Below are 23,913 nucleotides of genomic sequence, written 5' to 3'. Positions count from 1 at the left end.
GATGCCCACCACTCTAGGCATGATCAGCGCCTTACTGTACAGCAGGCCTGCACAACTCGTAAAGCGAGAAGGGCCGAACTGCTCCAAGGAAATAAAATGTGGGCCGCACGGGTAAAATCATCATCATCATCATCATCATCATCATCTCTCCTCCAGCACCTCTCATCATCATCATCCTCATATATCTCCCCCAGCACCCCTCATCATCATCCTCATATCTCCCCCAGAACCTCTCACTATCAACCTTTGCGATACTCCCCATCTATCTCTCATAACCCCATCTCTCCCCCTCACCCACACACATAATACTCCCCCTCCACATCAAACATACAATATCCCCCTGCACACCACACACATCCCACCCCCCTGCTTCTCACATCCTTCTCCCCCCTGCACCTCACATCATTCTTCCCCCGTGCACCTCACATTCTACCCCCCTGCACCTCCAATCACCCCCTGCACCTCCAATCACCTCCCCTGCACCTCCAATGACCTCCCCTGCACCTCCAATCACCCTCCCCTGCACCTCCAATCACCCCCCCCTGCACCTCCAATCACCCCCCTGCACCTCACATAATTCCTCTTGCACATCACCTCCCCTGCACATCACCCCCCTTCACATCACCCCCCTGCACATCACCTCCCCTGCACATCACCTCCCCTGCACATCACCTCCCCTGCACATCACCCTCCCCCTTCACATCACCCCCTGCACATCACCCCCTGCACATCACCCCCCCTGCACATCACCCCCCTGCACATCACCCCCCTGCACATCACCCTCCTTTACATCACCCCCCCTTCACATCACCCGCTGCACATCACCCCCTGCACATCACCCCCCTGCACATCACCCCCCTGCACATCACCCCCCCTTCACATCACCCCCATGCACATCACCCCATGCACATCACCCCCGTTCACATCACCTCCCCTGCACATCACCCCCCTTCACATCACCCCCCTTCACATCACCCCCCTGCACATCACCCCCCTTAACATAACCCCCCTGCACCTCCCCCTCCTGCACCTCACCCCCCTTCACATCACCCCCTCTTCACATCACCCCCCTGCACATCACCCCCGTGCACATCACCCCCCCCTTCACATCACCCCCCTGCACATCACCCCCCTTCACATCACACCCTGCACCTCACCCCCCTTCACATCACCCCCCCTTCACATCACCCCCCTGCACATCACCTCCCCTGCACATCACCTCCCCTGCACATCACCCCCCCTGCACATCACCCCCCCTGCACATCACCCCCCCTTCACATCACCCCCCTGCATCTCACATATCCCCCTGCACATCACATCAGCCCCTGCACCTCAGATCACGGCGGCAGAGCAGGCAGGACTGAGCACGATCGCAAGCAGCGGGCACCGGAAGTGCCGCACTGCAAGAGCGTGCAGTCTTGAGAGCGGGCTGGGGGGGAGAGCGGGCTAGGCTCGTGGCGGGGGCGGAGAGGGAGAGTGGACTCGGGGGAGAGAGGAGGAGAGCAGACTCGGGGGAGGGAGGAGGAGGAGAGCCGCCGCGGGCCGCACAGTGAGTGCCGGCGGGTCGCATGCGGCTTGCGGGCCGTGTGTTGTGCAGGCCTGCTGTACAGTATGTTGGTGCACGTTCGGTGAACAGTACCTGCTGGATGTGTCCACACCCGGGCGCACTGACAAAGAGAAGTAAGGGATATGCCGATCCAACGATAGCCTCCCCCGAATGGAACGCCTCCCACTGGAGTGACCGCCGCGGTGATGGTTGCTCTCTCTCTTGCAGTCTGGTCCCAGACTGCGGTTAGCAAGATGTTTACTGAAGCAGCTGTGGCCCTAAGCTGGCTGACCACTAAAGGACAGTTTCACTAACTACAGGGGCCTTCCCTAAAGCAGCCACAATCTTAGGAGGAGTTGGGGCCTAGCTGGGGCCTAGGGTGTCTCTGGCCTAGTGCAGAGGGTCACAGACCCCTGCACCTACACAACCTCCCCTATCTGTGTCCCAGCTCCAACTGCCTTGCAAGCCTCAGCACGCCAAATGTAACTATTCCCTTGCAGGGAATCCGGCCACGCGATTCACTCCCTGGCGTCACGTGTCTACATGCCCCGATGCCTTTTATCATTGGCGCCGCATGCACCTGCTCCACTGTGCATGCGCGACTGTCTAATAGCCACCGCAACTCCCAGCAGTTAACTGCGCATGCGTGACTCACTACGCATGCGTGCGCATAACCAATATGGCGGCGCCCTGAGCGCTCGCTTCCCACGGAGCTCCGGCGATGCGCTCGCCCGGCACAACTGCCCCAGCAGGAACCACCCTCTCCCGAGCTGCAGCGGAGGTAAGGCTCTAAAAGGGGTACCCAGGCAACATATATTTATTACAACAACAATGGCACTCCAGCTTACAGAAATCAAACTTGCCTGGGTACTATGTTTCTAGTGGGCATATCAGAAACAATTATAGGCACACACACTGGTCCCATCCAGGATCTTAATCAAGTATTGATAAAGTTCCTGGATGGGCATCGAAACGTTGAATGGTTACATGGAATAAAACCACATAAGCTTTATTTTTCATAAGACCTGCGAGTGCCTGTACTTCTTTCTGACACTATATATATTACATAATATATTATATATAGAATGGTAAAGATAAATATGACTTTACTAGCTTAATGTTTCGGCTTCCCAAAGGACAAGGCTCCATTGGGAAGCTGAAATGTTGAGCTACTAAACACATATTTTTTGTACTATTTGGTGTGCCGGCTTTTTTGACCCTTCTACATAGTACAGTTAAGTATTTTACCAGAAGCCCCCGCTCCAGTCTTTTGGATTATTACTTTTATTGTGTGCCCTGACATACATATACAGTGGTGTGAAAAAGAAAGTACACCCTCTTTGAATTCTATGGCTTTACATATCAGGACATAACAACAATCATCTGTTCCTTAGCAGGTCTTAACATTAGGTAGATACAACCTCAGATGAACAACACATGACATATTACCGTGTCATGATTTATTTAACAAAAATAAAGCCAAAATGGAGAAGCCATGTGTGAAAAACTAAGTATACCTTATGATTCAATAGCTTGTAGAACCACCTTTAGCAGCAACAATTTGAAGTAATCGTTTTCTGTATGACTTTATCAGTCTCTCACACCATTGTGGAGGAATTTTGACCCACTCTTCTTTACAACGTTGCTTCAGTTCATTGAGGTTTGTGGGCATTTGCTTATGCACAGCTCTCTTAAGGTCCAACCACAGCATTTCAATCGGGTTGAGGTCTGAATTTTAACTGGGCCATTGCAACACCTTGATTCTTTTCTTTTTCAGCCATTCTGTTGTAGATTTGCTGGTGTGCTTGGGATCATTGTCCTGTTGCATGACCCAATTTCGGCCAAGCTTTAGCTGTCGGACAGATGGTCTCATGATGGACTCTAGAATACCTTGGTATACAGAGGAGTTCATGGTCAACTCAATGACTGCAAGGTTCCCAAGCCCTGTGGCTGAAAAATAAGCCCAAATCATCTAACACAAATATCTGATTATGAATGATATAAAATATACCACAAAATGAACAGAGTCCAATCCGAAGTGTTCAGACACAAAATGTCATCAAAATCCTTTTTAGTGGGAGTGTGGAATCGAAAGCCAGTTGAGTAATTTATGAGGGGGGCTGCTGGATCCAAAGGAGAATCACTCCCAGGTAACTATGTAAAAAAGAAAAAAGGACAAAAAGCGCACCCCCTAGTCAAGTGCAATAACCTCCAGGACATAGAATAAAATTATTTAATAAAATAGATGTGTGATAAAAGTGCACACTTACAAGATGGATAAAGAATACATTCACATAAAGGTTTCTTTGGTATACTGTGTGTTTAGCCGGGTGACAGGGAGGAGAGGCATCCGCCAATACTCACACCTCTGCAGACCCGTAGAGCACCGCCAGGACACTAGGTAGCAATAGCAGACTGTGCCGATAAGAAACGATGTCAGGATCTTTCAAAGTAGTGTAGGGTCCAACAGATCTATTCACCACGGCGTACCACCTCAGTAAACATCCGATATTTAGCGTCCACAATGATCTCAAGACACCACGTGATCAACGTGGTGACGTCAGTCCTACGCGTTACGCCGGTCTAAGCCGACTTCGTCAGGGAATAATGACGTATGAGGAACTACTAGGATATATATATATATACACACTCTCAAAATAAATTTTCATTGGTCACAGCTCTTAAAGGAACAGCTGATGTAAATGAGAATACATACGATTTTAAAGAGGCACATAAAGGGAAAGAAAAACATTAATTCATTGAATATATTTTAGAGCATTAACAGCACTACAGTTCAAAAAGTGTAAGATTATATTAAAATAAATAACATGCAATAACTACATAAAAATACAATATGAAATTTAAATTATAAATTAAATAAAAAGGATGATATACTGAAACTGAGAACCTGTACATTACACAATGGTGCTGATGTCTTTGACACTTATGCGCTTATATATATATGTTGTGGTTATTTGGGGGTTCAATAAGAGCTTATAGGGGTCCTGTATGTTTTGTAATTATTGTTCAGCTAGTCCTGGCTGATTTGGAGGGTGGCTCCTCCTTCCCTAGTTTGAATCTCACCCCCTCCCACTTTTAAATGGTTAAAGCTTACTCCATTCCACCTTCCACACTCATGGGAGCTTGCGTGCAGTTTGATTGCGACAAATCTAATACAGAGTGCGTTTCCTGGTATTATACAGGTTAATAAGAGCTTCAATCAGACTTGGAACTATGCAACTAATTTTGACAGATTTATTATAAATCATTCTTCCTGGTAATGTACAGGTTATTAAGAATTTATATTAGTGTTAGGACCCTTGAGACGTGGTCTGCCGTGTAGTGGCTCAAGGGCTTACAACACTTTGGCCAAAGAGTTAAACTAAAAGACCATTTTATTCAAAAGATATCTATATATATATATTTAGGCACTGTACTACTGTATGTATTTGTGTCTTTGGATGTAGCACTGGGCTCTGTCTGTGTTTCATTTTCTACTATATTGGAGTGCCTGTGAAATCTTTTTCAACTATATATGTGTATATATATATATATATATATATATATTGTGACAGAAACCAGGGGATGGTAATAAATTCCGTATATAGGGCTCCCAGGATACTAGACAGTTTCTATCCTGTTTGGCCTGGGAGTGCAGCCTTATAATACATACACTCCATCCCACAGTTTGGCAAGCGCTGGAACTGAGGGATGAGAGATCCAGACCAGAGTTTGTCTGCTGCCTGATTTCTGTCACCTGTCATGCTAATTAGGAATCAGGTATGAAAGACTGATTTCCTGTTTGCTCTGGTCTCCCCACCAGAGCCAGGAGGCTGGAAGGCTGCTGAACTACAGAGGGGAGAAGCCTCTTCCCCAAACAGGTTCAATCTTTCTGTTCATTTGTGTAAGACTGCAAAAGTACCGTGTTTTGATGTTGGAAGTGGAAAAGCCACTTCCAACCCTGAGTCAGGGATATCTAAGTTAAGTTATCGCTCAGGTGAGCAGCTTTTGTTTTGATCTGTTTTCTGTTGTATGCACTGTGGCAGTCTCAGTGCCTGGGACTGAATAAACCAGGCATAGCCTGTTTAAAGGAACAGTACGTGACGCCTCATCATTTAACCTACCCTAAAAGACCGTGTTCTAAACAGTCCCGGACAAACGACGGAGCCCCGGAGTAAGCCGTTTGTCACATATGGTGGAGAATGCGGGCAGAGCACTAGGGGGTCTGCGGGTTGAAGAATTTTGAAAAAAAAAAAAAAAAGTTTTTTTCATCCTCTGCAAACAAGATGGAAGACGTGGTGGGTGCGCTGGTACGCAATGTCGCTGCCCAGAAAGACGCGAATGAAACCCAGCAACAGCTGTTAATAGCCCAGCAAGAAACTAATGCAAACCAGCAGCAGACGAATGCAGCCCAGCAACAGCTGCTAATAGCCCAGCAAGAGATTAATGCCAACCAGCAACAGGCGAATGCAAACCAGCAACAGACGAATGAAGCCCTGCAAAACGCGAATGCAAACCAGCAAGAGACAAACCGCTTGCTGAGAGAGGAGCAACAGCGGTTCGCTCAGGGCTTACAGCAGGAACTCGAGATCCTGAGGGGGACTATCAGTAACCTTCCACTGGCAGCGGCAGCCCCAGTACCGAAAATGACCAGGGCAAGCCACTACCTTCAGAAGATGGGACCCTCGGATGATGTGGAAGCCTATCTTCTCACGTTTGAACGCACGGCACAGAGAGAGGGATGGCCAGAAGCTGAGTGGGCTGGTCTAATCGCACCCTTCCTAAGCGGCGAACCCCAGAAGGCTTACTTTGATCTAGAGCCAGCCGAAGCTAACGTCTATGCAAAATTGAAGTTCGAGATCCTCGCCCGCCTCGGCGTAACCACGGCTGTTCGCGCCCAAAGGTTTCACGCATGGTCCTTCACGATGGATAAAGCCACCCGAAGCCAGATGTATGACCTCATCCACCTCGCCCGGAAGTGGCTACAACCCGAGATCAACTCAGCCAGCCACATCGTGGAACGGTTGGTCATGGACCAGTTCTTGAGGAAACTTCCCTCTGCCTTACGCCGTTGGGTCAGTCGGAGTGACCCCCACAATGCGGATGAGCTTGTGGCCCTCGTAGAAAGGTACAATGCAGCAGAAGAGCACCCGCAACCCACAGTCGTGGAGCAACCCCACTACCCGAGGTTCCAGGACTCTTCCAGAGACGGTAAAAGGGTACCGGGGTTAAGGGGCGCTGAAGAGCGGCGACCACCTTCACGCAGCATCAGCAACAGTGGTTCGCACACTAAGGGCAATAGCCAACATGGGGAGCCGGGAAAAGGCTCTAAGTGGGACACAAACTATGTACCTAAATGTGTAAATTGTCATGAGAGGGGCCACACAGCAAAAATCTGCCCACTAAATGATGAGCCCATGCAATGCAACAGCGTGGAACCTTATTCGCTGTTGTCCCAATGTATGGGCCCTAGCCCAGAGGACCCCTTGAATAACCATCTGTGGGCATTTGTAAAGGTTAATGGTAAGAGGGTTCGGGCACTTCTTGACTCTGGGAGCATGGTCACACTAGTGTCCGAATACCTCTTGCCCATTAAGAAGAAACAGGGAAACAGTTCACAAAGAGTGGCAATTTGTTGTATACATGGGGATAATCATGAATATTCCACTGTTGATGTTTTTTTTGAAACAGAGTTTGGTTCTTTAGATTTCAAGGTGGGTATTGTACCCAAACTGGCACATGATGTGTTAATAGGGACCGACTTTCCCCATTTTCTAAAAATGTGGTCCCCCGCTCAGAATAGCGCCCAGAGTTCAATAGCGGACCATAACGAAGTATTAGAAGAAACAAATCCTTTCCCTTTTTCAGAAATGGAGGTTGACGAGGGCCCAAATAAGAAGGGGGAAAAGGAGGAGTGCTGTAAAATTCCCTTCCCCATCACTACTTTGGTAGGGAATACCCCAAATCAAGATGTTGAGCAGACACTTACCACCCCAGAACCGGATAAGACCCTCGCTGACCTAGAGGTCAGTCCTGGGAGTTTTAAGAAGGCCCAGTGGGAGGACCCCACATTAGCGGTAGCAAGGGGAAATATACGGGACCAGAATAGTACTCCTGGCCAACCAGATAGGTCACTTGCTTACCCCTACTTCGAGGTAGAGAACGACCTAGTATATCGGGTTGATAAAAGGAAATCAGTTACAACTAAACAATTGTTGGTACCACGGACATTCCGTAACGTAGTATTACACCTCGCACATAGTCATCCATTGGGGGGACACCTAGGGGTGGAAAAGACAAAAGAAAAGGTTCTCCGAAGCTTCTATTGGCCTGGGGTTCTGGCAGAAATTACGAATTATTGTTCCTCATGCCCAGAATGTCAGATCACCGCCCCGTTCAAGGCGTACCGCAGCCCATTGGTACCCCTTCCCATAATAGAGGTACCATTTGACCGGATTGCTATGGATCTAGTAGGACCCCTAATAAAGTCTGCTAGGGGACATCAGCATATATTGGTAATATTAGATTATGCCACCCGATATCCGGAGGCAGTTCCCCTACGTAGCACCTCAGCTAAAAACATAGCAAAAGAGTTAGTAGTTCTGTTTTCCCGGGTCGGGATTCCTAAAGAGATTCTATCTGACCAGGGAACACCATTTATGTCCCAAGTAACGAAAGAGCTATGTAAACTCCTAAAAATCAAGCATCTCAGAACCTCAGTCTATCATCCACAAACAGATGGTTTAGTGGAAAGGTTCAATAAAACCTTAAAGAGCATGTTACGGCGGGCGGTTGATAAAGATGGGAAAAACTGGGATTGTTTGTTACCGTACCTGTTATTTGCCATTAGAGAAGTTCCCCAATCATCCACTGGCTTCTCCCCGTTTGAACTATTGTATGGCCGACACCCAAGGGGCTTACTGGATATAGCCAAAGAGACTTGGGAACACGAGGTTACCCCTTACAGAAGTGTAATAGAGCATGTTGCCCAGATGCAGGACCGCATTGCTGCAGTCCTACCCATAGTGAGGGAACACATGGAGAAAGCTCAAGAAGCACAGAGGAATACATATAATAAGGGTGCTAGGGTCAGAATTTTTTCTCCAGGTGATAGGGTACTAGTTCTGGTTCCCACCGTGGAGAGTAAATTCCTTGCTAAATGGCATGGGCCATATGAGGTCTTGGAAAGAGTGGGAGAAGTAAATTATAAGGTAAGACAGCCAGGTAGGAGGAAACCTGAGCAAATTTACCATATAAACCTACTCAAGCCCTGGAAAGATAGAGAAGTCTTGTTAACCCTAGTACCCCCAGGTCCGTCAGAGAATCAAGAAACTGACCCAGAGGTTAGCATAGCTGAAACCCTGTCTGTTCATCAGAAACGAGAGGTTCAGAATTTAGTGAAAAGAAACAAAGAAATCTTCTCTATACGGCCAGGTAGAACTAGCGTAATTGAACATGACCTAGTCTCTGAATCGGGGGTCCGAGTTAACCTTAAACCGTACCGAATCCCAGAGGCCAAAAGAAAGGCTATAAGTTTAGAGGTTAAAAAAATGCTAAAACTAGGTGTAATTGAGGAATCCCAAAGTGGGTGGAACAGCCCTATAGTCTTAGTCCCAAAGCCAGATGGTACAACAAGGTTTTGTAATGACTACCGGAAACTAAACGCGGTGTCAAAATTTGATACTTATCCTATGCCCAGGGTAGATGAACTTGTAGAGAGACTGGGCAAAGCCCGATATCTCACAACCCTAGACCTAACAAAAGGGTACTGGCAGGTTCCCCTCACAGAAAGGGCAAAAGAAAAGACAGCCTTCTCAACCCCAGACGGCCTCTTTCAGTATAAGGTGTTGCCTTTTGGCTTACATGGAGCTCCCGCCACATTCCAAAGAATGATGGATAAAATTTTAAAACCACATGCTCGGTATGCTGCCGCCTACCTGGATGATGTGGTAATCCATAGTGAAGATTGGCAATCCCACCTTCCAAAGGTCCAAGCTGTGCTTGACGCAGTCCGGTCTGCTGGACTAACTGCTAACCCCGCTAAATGCACTATTGGTCTGGAGGAGGCCAAGTATCTGGGATATTCTATTGGCAGAGGTTTACTCAAACCCCAAACACTCAAAGTGGAGGCGATACAAAATTGGCCAAGGCCAGTTACAAAAAAACAAGTAAGGACCTTTTTGGGGTTAATTGGGTACTATAGAAGGTTTATTCCCAATTTTGCAACTAAGGCAACCCCACTAACTGACCTCACAAAAGCAAGAGGACCGCTAATGGTAAAGTGGTCCCCCGAAACCGAACAGGCCTTTAGAAGCCTGAAAGAAGCTCTCTGTGCCCAACCAGTGTTGGTCACACCTGACTTCTCCAAAGAGTTCGTAGTCCAAACCGACGCATCTGAGGTAGGGCTGGGGGCGGTACTCTCCCAGGAGTCTCAAGGTGAGGAGCACCCCATCCTTTATTTAAGTAGGAAACTAAATCCCCAGGAGAAAAATTACTCCATAGTAGAGAAAGAGTGTCTCGCAATAAAGTGGGCTGTAGAGACGCTCAAATACTACCTGTTGGGGAGAAAATTCCGGTTGGTCACAGATCATGCACCCCTTACCTGGATGTGTCAAAACAGGGAAAAGAATGCTAGAGTGACCAGGTGGTTCCTAAGCCTACAACCCTTTAAATTTTCTGTGGAACACAGGTCAGGGCACAAACATGGCAATGCTGACGGGTTGTCAAGGATGCACTCCCTAATATCCATGGTCGCTCATCCCTCGAGGTCTGACCTGGGGGGGAGGATATGTGACAGAAACCAGGGGATGGTAATAAATTCCGTATATAGGGCTCCCAGGATACTAGACAGTTTCTATCCTGTTTGGCCTGGGAGTGCAGCCTTATAATACATACACTCCATCCCACAGTTTGGCAAGCGCTGGAACTGAGGGATGAGAGATCCAGACCAGAGTTTGTCTGCTGCCTGATTTCTGTCACCTGTCATGCTAATTAGGAATCAGGTATGAAAGACTGATTTCCTGTTTGCTCTGGTCTCCCCACCAGAGCCAGGAGGCTGGAAGGCTGCTGAACTACAGAGGGGAGAAGCCTCTTCCCCAAACAGGTTCAATCTTTCTGTTCATTTGTGTAAGACTGCAAAAGTACCGTGTTTTGATGTTGGAAGTGGAAAAGCCACTTCCAACCCTGAGTCAGGGATATCTAAGTTAAGTTATCGCTCAGGTGAGCAGCTTTTGTTTTGATCTGTTTTCTGTTGTATGCACTGTGGCAGTCTCAGTGCCTGGGACTGAATAAACCAGGCATAGCCTGTTTAAAGGAACAGTACGTGACGCCTCATCATTTAACCTACCCTAAAAGACCGTGTTCTAAACAGTCCCGGACAAACGACGGAGCCCCGGAGTAAGCCGTTTGTCACAATATATATATATAGTCTGTGTGTCCATGTATTTGTCATTGTGGATGAGATCCTTAAAGTTACAAATGTAAATAGGTATTGCATGGTATTTGCTGCTAGTAGGGATATAAATGTTACAATATCCATAACAAAACATATACTTAAACAATATTGAAGAGATCATCACATAGTTATCATACACAGTTTCCAGAAATGTTATCTGCCACCATTTGTAATGACATAACTACTTAAAGAAGGGGGAAAACACAACACAGATAAAATGCAACCTTCCCTACATTAAATTATAGAATTCCAGTATTTTTCAGTCGTGGTTTTCTTGCAATGAGAGAGATGATATCAAAAGTGCATCTATAACAATACAGGTTCAGCTAATGCAAAATAAGAAACAGTTGCCAGGAGATCACTCATATAATACTAAGGAATTGTTTCTGTAAAGGGATGTACAGTATGCTCTTAAAAGAGCACTTAGCTTGGGCTGTACAGTTAAAGTATAGAAATGAGATTTGACTTCAGAGAAGTTACCCCTAACACATTGGAGCACTACTTTCATAACTCAATGATATCTATCAATTGGCAGAATGGATTTCACAATTATTTAAGTCGGGAAAAGAAGAATTTCATGGAATTGAAAAGTAATGAACAGTTAGCCAAATGTTCGATGCATCTTCCTTTACAAATGTGTCTTGTCAACACTTGTAGAGCAAGATGTGCTTGGAGTTTCATTATACATTCTTATTGTATTCTAATGCGTTGGAAAGCACGTGAGCATATTAGATTTCCATTTCCTAGCAATTTTAAACGTGGATGGCTTCCTAGCGTTTTTGCTTGGGGTTGAGAAAGCTCTAAACCAAAAAAAAAGCAGCCTAGTGCAGGGGTGGCCAACTCCAGTCTTCAAGGGACACCAACAGTCAGATTTTGAGGATATCCCTGCTTCAGCACAGGTGGCTCAATCAGTCTCTGCTTCAGCACAGGTAGCTCAATCAGGGGCTCCATCTTTGACTGAGCCTCTGATTGAGACACCTGTGCTGAAGCAGGGATATCCCCAAAACCTGACCTGTTGGTGACCCTTGAGGACTGGAGTTGGCCATCCTTGGCCTAGTGGTTGCAAGCCAGATGTATCAAAGTTACTGTGGCGTTCAGTCCATATAAATAAGACATTACCCAGAATCCTCCAGCAGTTTTGGGTAGTCGCACAAGGCATGCAAATGCATTTATTTCATAGCAATATTACTTGTGTTGCTAGAGTTACAGTATGTTTTGGTCAAAATAATGCATTAGTTATGGACATGAAGATTGGACCGGTTCCAGACTATCTGCTTTCTCGGGACTGGAAGCGGAGAAGAAAAAGTCCTGCAATGTAACCTTTTTTTTGGTGCCTGGGAGTTCAATGACTACAATCCCTCAATGATTACATTCTGTTCAAAATGCAGATGTCTTGTTTCACTATTCTACACCCGCATGACCATACTGTGTAATAGGTTTAATTTACAAACCAGTCAAACATGGAAATATTTTGTAATGCTAAAGAAAAGTTAAAAATGACGAGCTTTTTCTGGATTTGATACATTCGATTATAACATAATAGATTATAAACTCTTTGGGGCAGGGACTCTTTTTCCTATTGTTTTATGTCTGATGCGCGTATTCCCATTATGTTATAATATTAGAGTATGTCCCGTGAATTGTAAAGACCTATGTACCTGGATGGCGCTATATTAGTGTTTTTCAGCAAGGGTTCCTAGGAACTCTTGGGTTCCGTGGGCATCCCTAATTGTACCAAATACAGTACAATTTACAATGCATCTGATCTCTGACATGCTAATAGTGAGGGTTGGGTCCCTTAGAATGTATCTGATCTCAGACGCGCTATTAGAGAGGGTTGGGGCTCCTTACAATGCATCTGATCTCAGACGCACTATTAGAGAGGGTTGTGGTTCCCCAGAATTTCACGTAGGGTTCTTTAACCATAAAAGATACAGCCACCTGTGCTGAAGCAGGGATATCACCTAAACCTGACCTGTTGGTGACCCTTGAGGACTGGAGTTGGCCATCCTTGGCCTAGTGGTTGCTAGTCAGAAAGTTACTGTGGCGTTCCGTTGCTTCCAATGCATCTGATCTCAGACGCGCTATTAGAGAGGGTTGGGGTTCCTTCCAATGCATCTGATCTCAGACGCGCTATTAGAGAGGGTTGGGGTTCCTTATAATGCATCTGATCTCAGACGCGCTATTAGAGAGGGTTGGGGTTCCTTACAATGCATCTGATCTCAGACGCGCTATTAGAGAGGGTTGGGGTTCCTTACAATGCATCTGATCTCAGACGCGCTATTAGAGAGGGTTGGGGTTCCTTACAATGCATCTGATATCAGATGCGCTATTAGAGAGGGTTGGGGTTCCTCAGAATTTCACGTAGGGTTCTTTAACCATAAAAATATTGGAAACCACTGAACTATATAAATAAAGATATACAGTCCATACAGTGTATCAATTTTTGTTTGTTAACTTATCTCTAACACCTTTTATTAACACTTCCCACATCTCAAGATTATGCATATGATGTTGCAAAACAAGTGTAAAACACCTGATCTTACATTGATACTAAGAAACACACGTTCAAAATGCATGTTCATTTTAAAGCTTAGAATTGGTGGCCTTTTAATATACAGCCCATGCAAAATCAGCGCAAAACAGAACTATGAGGTATGAGATTTGTATATTAACAGGCTCCTTTTGACTTCAATCAGGAAAAACAAAGTTTTTTCTTATATTGTGTATTTCCTCCCAAAACAATAAACAAAACAATGCAACACTGTTTCCTTTGTGCTTAGTCTTTACAGGAATTAGAAGACCCTTCAGCGATTGGCAATAACTTGATTGTATGCCCTGCCGCAAACAGTATCACAACTCCCACGTGAGATCCTTCTCTCACTGGGGCATATTTTCTAAACCAGGGGTAGCCAACAAAAGTCCTCAAGAGTCATCAACTGGTCAGGTTTTCAGGATATCGTGAGGAGGTGTGAGATGGGGGGGGGGGCTTGCACGCCTTTCGACATGGGGCGATGGGAGTGGCCCGAATGAAACTTTAGTCCTGGGCCCCGGGAAATCTGTCTGTGGATCTGGCTCTCCTAACACTAATCGAGCACTGATTAGCTGGTTTGCCTGAGTATTTAACAACGGCCAAAAGAAGTAAAGAAATAGGAAAACAGATGGCGTATTAAGTGGTCAGCCTGATAAGAAAAAGCAAGAACAAAAAACATCACTCACACTTCTCACTCAGAAGCGGTTAGCCAAACCACAGGGAATATGTGCATTACAATAATACCATTATACAGCATTTTCAATTGGAATAAAGAGGTACAGCAAGGCACCTCACCAGAGGAACAGAATTAACACGTGATGCACTCTCACAACACCATACTCTACTTATTTGCATAATACTGTATATAGGAAGCTTGCATTTAAAAAGAGTCATAATTGTGAATAATGTATTCAGTTCATCACTTTTTACAGTAGCACTTAAAAAAAAAAGAAGCTAAATGGTCATATACACCGATGTGTTAACCTCTGAAACTACTAATAGTCCCAGTAAACTTTACACTGTCAGCAGGAGAGAAATCACGTTTTTTAAACCATCTCAACCCACTCAAGTATAGAAATAGCTTTGTAAACCTGTGCACCATACATTGAAGGCAGCAGCATTTTTCCTTACGTATCTTTAGCTCTGCTTCTGCGCTGTTGATGAATAGAAGTGTGTGGGTGTGTAGATAGTAACTATTTTAGGGTAGTTCCACCTATCTGTCTTAATCTGTGAGCTGAGTTTTCCCTGCATGAAAAATTAGAAATCCTACTTTTTAAACTAATGTTTAACAATTTGCCATCTCAGTTGAGATAGGTTTTGGGTGTATGTCACTTAGCATGAAAGCAACAAGAGTAAGAAATATGAAGTTGACTAGTAAAATAATATACTCTCTTAATGCTACATGGGGCTAGTTAGAGGTCCGTGTGGCACATCAAAATAGATACACTTTATTTGGTATCTCAGTGTGGGGTTGAGGAGCTTTCAGGCGACCCCACTGAAGGAGGCACAATAACACATACAATTTACTATATACAAAGATCATAATGTCAATAAAATGTGTATTTATGGATTCATTTGTATATACTTAAACACAAGATAAATGTGGTATTAAATCTCCCGTAACCAGGTGATCATTAGCAGATAACTAATTAATCTCCCAGCTGCTTTAATTAGCTGAAGCTACAGCAGCCACTGGCAGAAATAGGTACAATATGCACTCCTGAAATGAATAGGTACAGGACATCAAACAGGTGCAGTACCTGCTAAATGGGCATGATTGGAAGGTTTGCTACTGTATCTGCCAGGTCTAGACTGACTACACTTAAGGTTTTAAAGAGGCCCCTTAAAACATTTCACATACAGACCTCGCAAATGTAATCAGTGCAAAGAAAGACCCACATAAGCTGCACTGTGCATCTCCTCTACTATCTGTCACACCCATTCCCCGGCCCAGACCACTCTGTGAGGGTCACTCACTTGATGTGCCTTCCCATATTGATGCTGGTTGGCACAACTTCAAACGGACTATTGGAAACATGTGGTTCATGTCGCCAGTAATCCCGTGTTCCCAATGTGTGGACTGAACATGCAAACAGTGCACTCGCCACTCAGTCTCTCAGAAAGAAGTCCAGAAATGCTATGGCGTCTCCTAGGAGCAAGGTTAAATATCAAAGGGGAAGGCATTGATTCAACCTTATAATAAGCCTATTCATTGGAATTCGGACCTTTTTATCACATAGCTCTCTTGAGACCTATCCTTGTATCTTTTGGATTAAATAGTAGCTGTTGTAAGCTGCTCATATATTTCACACACGGTTACTGCTGTCTGGTAGGAGTTTTAGAAAAACCAAGTGCACTAATAGATCACTATTACTAGTGAACCGCCTTGCAGCAGTGTTTTCTATTTCCTGGATATTCGGCTGGAGCCCGCCGAGTCTGCGCACCGATTCAGGCTATTACTTCAATGGCATCATGACGGCATCTAGATCATGAGTACATGCCTGCCGCAAGACACCATTCATTGTGTGGGACACCAGGGCTACTGAGGGTTGCGGTGGAGGGGTTTTGAGGTTTGCGGTGGGACACACTTTACAGTGGGTTCACCGGCATCTCTGTCTCCTCATACCGCGAGATTCACCCATGTCCTGTTTGCTAGTCCGGCAACACACTAGGAGTCTATGAAGCCAATACATTCAATACAGCCTGATCGCACGCAGTTTATTAATGGACATTATTTCTGGAGATTTATTATCTATCCTGATAGTCTTAGAGCATCAGTTTCGGGGCTCTGTTCCTCTTTTTTCTACATATATTGAAGTGAGATTAAGAAATGTTAGACCTGTTGAGTTCACTGTGTGCAATATTTCTCTACCTCTGGGGGGCGCAAACTTCTTTCCCTGCGCCCCCCTGCCGGCGGTCACCTCACCCCCACACCCCCAATTACCTCGGCTCCGGCGTCATGACATTACATTGCCATAGCAATGTGACATCACATGACCTCGCGGCGTCATTTGTAATTTAAGTGCCTTCGGGAAGCGCGCAGGGCCTCTGTAATCCGCGCCCTCCCCCCCCCCCCTGCAGGCAGTCTCGCGCCCCCCAGTTTGCGCACCGCTGCTCTACCTATCAATTAAATGTGCATTATATCATTTGTAAGGAGAAATTGTTAAAACATGACTGCTAAAATGTGCAAGAACGATTTCCTGTGTTTTCTTCAACTACTTTTATTTAATCCTAATGTTTCCCTTATTCGCGCAAAGCGTGAAGCTCACACTTTGGATGGTACCTTGCTTGCAGAAAATAAATGTCTTGTTCCATAACATTCCCCATACTAAATATTCAGTGACTCATAATCTCATTTCTATTCAATATTACACAGTCTAATTGAATTTGATAAATGCTATTACAGATAGCACCGCCCTGGATAATTTATTCAATAATCATAGTATTTCAATTACACTGCCTGTGTAGAAAATGAGAAACAACATTTTTTTCCATCTTGACTCACTGGTAATTTGAAGCGTTGTGGCGGAATTTCTATAGTACGTGGTGCTCATTACAATGGCAGTAATTCCAACAATATGGTCCTCATTTATACTTATTTGTGTTTTGTATTCATAATGTCATCTTTTCAAATAACAGGGTGTCTTTGTGTACAGTAAATCAAATGTTAAAGAAGCAGTGTGTGTTGCACCAATTATTTGATTATCAGCATGAAATAATAAGATATTCCACGCCTCGATCCGGTGTGAAATGCTATACATTTTATTATGCAGAAAAAGTGTCATGTCTGATCTGGGCAAAATACTGCAGGAATTAAGTTTCAACCTATCAGCAAAACTAGTGCACTGAATGATATCTCATTGCGTTTGGGAATTAGGGAAAATGTGTTGATTGTTTTAATGGCTTGATTATAGAAGCAGTAAATAAGAATCAGCCTTTTTTGTTGAATTGACATTAACAGAGGCATTTTGTATCAATGTATCAAGGAACTTTGTACCTATTTCGCTCCGCTTACAGTACGTTTGTGAAGCATCAGGGAATTTTCATTTCCCCCCTTTAACCTTAATAAAAAATGTCTTCCAGATCTACAGTGATAAAGAAACGTCTATCCTGATCCATATCATATGTAAGTCAGTTGTTTAAAATTTGACATATTAAATAAAAGTTTTAGGTGTGGCAAGGAACACTTTTCTGGTGTGATAAACAGCCTTCAGAGTATCATTATTTTCTGCCATTAACTCAATTATTGCTGGAACACACAAAGATCAGAAATGCTTTAATTACTTGCAAGAAAATTAATTTAGTAACTGCTTTAGTACAGGAGTTCAATTCAGGGTTAATATCTAAATCGTTTTAGCTTATATTCTCCTCTTCAACATCCACCTGAATAGACAATATCAAATGGCAACAACTGTGCTTCCCATGTATTATGCTGCTAAACCCTCTGCCTATTGCCAGAAAACATTTCAGCTCCATTTAAATGGATAAATAGAAGAGGGCTATGAATCAATCATTAATGGCGCTCTCTTTAACACGATCAATAATTCCACCTGTGAGTGAGGCTGATCCCCCAACCCCCAGTCACTCAGGCTCTCCCTCTCACTCCTTCCCCCCTCTCTCACTCCATCCTCCTGTCCCCCCCCTCTATAACTTCCTGACCCTCTTCCCCCTCCTCTATCACTCCCTCCCCTTCCCCTCTTTCACTCACTCCGTCCCTTCCTCCCCTCCTCTCCCTCTCACTCGTGCCTCTCCCCCTCCTTTACACCTCCTCTTACATCCCACCTCACTCCCTCCCCCTCTTTCACTCCTTCCTGTCGCCCCTCCCTTACACCCTCACCTCTCCCCATCCCTTACACCCCCTGCCTTTTCCCCTCACCTTTCCCCTCCTTCTCTTGCACCACCAACTCTGCCCCCTCCCTCTCTTACACCCCACCCTCTCTTACACCCCGCCAGCTCAGATCGGCGACCAATCAATTATCTCCCTGCAAAGCAAAGGCCAATCAGCGGCCTTGCTGATGTTTTTAAACCATAGAAGTACAACAGATGAAACGACAAAGAACCAACATCTCGACCCTCTGCCGGGTTGTCATATCCCAAAGGGGACAGTTTTGTCGTTAAAGCTGCATGAACATTTTGCATATGTACTGTACTGCTTATATGACTGTCCCACCACAAGATAAATATGGTATCTAGTGTTGGTGTTATATAAGGGCTGTTAATATAATATGGATGTTGTCTCTGTCCATATCTGTCCTCCCCAATGGCTGAATTTTTATCTAAATTGGAAAAAGACAATTGAGAGACTTACCATGCAAAACAAAAATTGCGATCAGCAAAAGTCCAATATTTGCCAGTTTTGTGAACTTGTGGAAAGGTTTTGCACTTTAGTAATCGCTAAACCAAGCCACCATTCTGATTATAAAGCCAATGAACCAAGCCAGGACGGCCAAGTGGGAACTTTGTATTTGCAAGAATGGATATTTTGTTGATGATATGAGAATTATAGTAGGTGCAGTGCGAAAGGTGCGGTATTTATTATAGATCAAGGAAATTCTACTGTGTGCATTTGAATGCCACATCTGAGCAAGAGACTCTACTTTTCATCAAACTGTAATTAAGTGTCATGGTTTCACCTTTTGTGAAGCTTTCAAAAAAGAACAAAATAAATAACTTTGCTTTTACTATTAGATGTCAATGTGTCACTTGAAGACAGCATGCACTTGCACAGGAAGGTGCAAATGAAGTCATTTGTTTCTGCATGTGCTTAAATTATTTGTAGATTGGAGCACAGTAACACCGAAGGGATTTGAGCATTCTGTGCATGCATGACTTGAATACATTTATTTAATTAGGCTGCTAAAATTCTTACCTGCAACTGTGCTGACTACTTGTGTTTGCAAAATTGGTCGTCAGTTGCAAGAGATAACACGGTTGAAAGGATAGGCACCTATAGTTTATAGAGCATTGTGCTAATTGATTACACAAACCCACTAAGCAAGTTGCTGCAAAACTCTGCGCCACACACATCACACTAATAATAATGTTCCCCTTTCTGTTGCATTCCATCACTGTTAAAGGCAGGTTATTCTAATAACTATGTGACCAATACACTTCGGTTGAGTCAACTGGTATTTAACATGTACATGTTGCTACAGATTGTTTCAGTACCCCACATTTTGGTTGTTTGAAAGGCTGAACAATGTGATTGAAAGTCAATGCTATACAATTAGGCCAGAGACTATTTAAAATGAATCATTGAATAAATTATAGACCGAGACTCTTAACATTCTAAATTACATGAAGCTTCTACCTTTAAACCTGTCGGTGCCGGAGGGACCAACATCTCATTACTATGTCATCCACTGCTGGGCCCCGCCGAGCACACACATGGTTAATGCTCAATCATTTTTGTATTAGAAAAACAAATCGTTTTTTGTTTTACTTTAAAACTGATAATTACCACCCGGGCCAGCTGCAAGTTGTTACAAACTCCAACAACCAGCGCTTTGCTGACATACTGTATTTGCTTTTTTTTTTTTATGTCTTTACGCCAGACAACCAAAGAACCAAACAGATATTTCAGTTGTTTGCGTACTGGATACTCACAGAAATGAATCAATAGAAAGCAAAGGGCTGAGCAGAAAGTTTGTGAAACACAGGTTAAGGCGTGGCCAGCTCCAGTCCTTAAGGGCCACCAACAGGTCAGGTTTTCATGATATCCCTGCTTCAGCACAGGTGGCCGAGCCACTGATTTAGCCATCTGTGCTGAAGCAGGATGATCCTGGCCCTTGAAAACTGGAGATGGTCACTCCTATCCTAGTGACTATCTCTTGTTAGTTTGAGGCGCTGTCGATAGCAGCCACCTGCTGGGATAAATGCTCTCATTTTTGGGACACCTTTCAATATAAAGAAAGAAAAATAGTACAAGTTCTGCAAAACTTGGGCGAAAATCCAAAACAAAAAAATCCCTACTAAAAACGCTAAATAAATAAATGTATTTGATAAATTCGGAGCTGATTTTAAGACAAATATTACACCCGTTTTACAAGTGAAGTCTTCAATAAACAAATCTCTAAAAAAAAACAGTTAAAAACACTGAACCCAGAGCGTCATGCATAAAGCCACTCATATTCCAGCGTGTACGCATGGCTTTGTTAACAAGTACTTTAATAGATTAAATGCTTTAGCGGTGCACCTGCTTAACAAACAATGGCTTTTCTAAGTCCTTCCCTGTGAAAAAGAGAGGTGGGTTTACCTAACAGTATTTGAATAGCAGCAGGACATCCTAGATTACAATGGAGCCCTGCTATAAATTGCCATCATATTATAACTCACTTATGTTATGGCCACGCGAGTTGTGTTTCCACAACGCAACACCTGCTCAAATTGGGAGGAACGGCTCAGTGAGTAAAGACAGTGACTCTGTAAGCAATGACACAGTTTTGACGCAGGTGAACCTGGTTCAATTCCTGGTTGTCAGCTAGTTTTGACTTTGGGCAAATCATTTAACCTCCCTGTGCCTCAGACACCAAGATCAGAGATTGTAATCTTATTTGGGCAGTGGCTGAGTCTGTATAAATTCCTATGTGCGAAGTGCTGTGTGTCCCATCGGGAGAAAAAGTGCTACATGAAATAAAGTTGTCATTATTATTAAATCTGAAATAGTCATCATGATAAAAGGTTCCAATAAGGTAATTTGAGGCTTGTCACATAAAGCAGGAGATGGTGTTGATCTCTTTGTGTGCATTATATTTGCTTGAATATATCTCTTATTTGCCATTTTCAATGCTTTTTTTAGTTTTTAAATCTGATGCTCCATTCAGGAGATAGGTGTTAAAAGTATTGGGTGTCCGGGAGGTTAAAATGGAGCTCTCCCCAGAGCCCCGTGCAGTCTAAAGGCCACCACGATAACCTCGGAAACTAGAGATTGAGATAATCCTGATTTTTAATGCTAATTTTTAAAATAAAAAGCGGGACATTCTCAGGAGACAGAATACAAATATTACAGCCTTCTGGTGGGGATTGCTGCTTTACACTGACTTTTGTCATTTAAATTACTGATCTTCCTAGACTTATAATGAAACTTGTAATATCCCATGAACTATGGTAAATATGAATACAAGTCAATCAAAACTGCTGCATAGAGGGACTTGTTCACATAGTCTAAAACTAAAATCAACCAACGTAATCAATGAAAAACATTTCCATTTAATAGCTGATACATTCTGCTACATTATACGCATGTCAGGTTTTGTTGCCCCCGCGGTGGACAAAGTGTTTGCACATCCGAAAATAAAAAAAAGTCTGCTCTTACCTTGCCAAAGCTTCCTTTACCAATCGCCCGGAGAATTTGGAAGTGATCCAAGCTCACTAAAACAAAATAAAGTTGGTGTTAATTTAGAAGCTTATGAATATTATTAGCACCTTTCCTGAAATTCGGGAATAACATGCCATACTTAGGCCCATATTCACTAAGGGGTGCTATGTTTTAACACATCCTAACGCCCATATAGTGAATGTGGGCAGTAGGCTTGTCAATGGGGAGGATACATCCATCAGACAAAGAATTTGGAGCTGAAGAGTAACCCACAGTTAACAACCACAAGTATCTATACTATTCATAAAGGACCAAGTATAAATTACCCGTCTGAGTGTATATTAAAGGAAGAAATAATTATATTATTATTATTATCCTGTATTTGTAAAACGCCAACATATTCCATAGCGCGGTACAATGAAAGTACAGAGTTATATCAATGACATAAACATAATGACCTCCAAATAAGGACAGACAAACGCAAACAGATACAGGAGGTAATGAGGATCCTGATCCTGCACTCTATAGGGAGTAAGGGGCAAGGATGAAACAAAAGGTCAAGTGTCTGCTCATTGAGGGACAGAGTATACATTAGGATGGAGTATGGTCCAGCTGCACAGCTGGATCCATTAAGGTTTTGGGGTGGGGGTGTTGGATAGCGTGGAGGTACTCATCTAACAGCGCTCCTATAGGATTATACTGTACATCAAAGTATGATCAGCAACGGTAAGTGCGTTAGAGCTATGTTTTTAAAAAAAAGAAATGCTGAATGTTGTAACTTATCTATTGAGGATGACACGTACAGTATGTAAGTGGGAAAGTGTGACGTTATAAAGACAGCAACACAATTCAGGCACTGATAAGTGCGTAGAGTGCACAGCATGACCAGTTATTTTGATTACCTTTAAGTGTGATGTCCTGGAACTTTTCATACGTATACATAACAGTATAGGGAGATGGGTGCAGATGTGGGTTTGAATTAATGTTGTAAGGAACATTCATTTCCTGTCACTGCCTGTACCCCATGTCTGAATGGTTCTGTATTATAAATCAGCCTGTTTCCTCTTTTTATCCACTACATGACATTATAAACAGCATTTATAATGAAGATTACGCGGTTATAATGTGTAATGGATGATATACCATTGCACCACAGGGGTTCTCAACTCCAGCCCTCAAGACACCCCAAAAAGGTCAGATTTTAAGGATATCCCAGCTTCAGCAAAGGTGGCTGTCTTGAACTGAGCCACTGATTGAGCCACCTGTGCTGAAGCAGGGATATTCTGAAAACCCGACCTGTTGGGGGGGGGGTCTTGAGGTCTGGAGTTGAGAACCCAGGATTAATGGAATTCGATGCATTATTAGCAGATTGTACCAAACTGAATAGAAGCCACTGACTCATCACCTCGAATGTGCAACTCTCTGTGAGCCATAACACTACTTTAAAACACCTTTGCCCGTGAAAAGTAGATTAAATTCAAAGAGATATTTGAAATACAAAAGCTGCTCTATATAATGAGAAACAAGAAAAGTATGGGCATGTATTTGTGATCATACATGAGTAGGGTTACTGGCTCTGCACGTCTTTAACCCAGGCTGTGCTAAAAACAAACAAACTGTGTAATACGGCAGGTATAAGATTATAGGGGTCCATGGTAAAATGGATGAGGAGAGTGACACACTGTGCTCATTTGCATGTCATTACCCAGAATCCCTGGCTGCAGTGGAAGAACTGTTTGCTAAGAGATAATGGGGAAAGGCAGCGTTGCAGACCTGCCTGAGATGTGGTATTTTTATTTACTGATCAGACATGAGAAAGCTTTATTTTCGGACCTGTCTTCTAACATCAATCGGCAGCTCAGGGGTAACAGTTCTGAATCCAGTAATGATTGTTACAGGTAGTCTTCGTTATCCAACGTTTCACTTTACAACAAATGGCATATCCAACGCTTTACAATGCAACCCTATGGGCCGTTTCTCGACGCCTGAATGTGTTATCCAACGCTCACCGCCACTGATTAACATGGGACTCACTTTACAACGGTTTCACTATCCAACGCTAC

The 23,913-nt window shown here is 43.9% G+C and overlaps 1 protein-coding gene across 3 annotated transcripts in view; it reads right to left on the bottom strand.

The window, feature by feature from the left end:
* STK32C (serine/threonine kinase 32C) overlaps window positions 1–23,913 on the bottom strand; it is a 216,354-nt gene that overhangs the window by 83,352 nt on the left and 109,089 nt on the right. For all 3 annotated transcript variants that reach the window (XR_012803573.1, XM_075612190.1, XM_075612189.1), the window contains exon 2: window positions 21,848–21,903. Coding sequence is in view for 2 of the 3 variants with exons in the window: in XM_075612190.1 (XP_075468305.1) it covers window positions 21,848–21,903 (56 nt within the window). In the remaining variant the exon portion in view is untranslated. The remainder of the gene's footprint in view (window positions 1–21,847; window positions 21,904–23,913) is intronic.

Source organism: Ascaphus truei, chromosome 8, assembly GCF_040206685.1.
Source record: "Ascaphus truei isolate aAscTru1 chromosome 8, aAscTru1.hap1, whole genome shotgun sequence".
NCBI classification, from domain to species: domain Eukaryota; kingdom Metazoa; phylum Chordata; class Amphibia; order Anura; family Ascaphidae; genus Ascaphus; species Ascaphus truei.
Note: the sequence above shows the minus strand (reverse complement) of the source record. Positions and strands in the feature narration are given on the sequence as shown.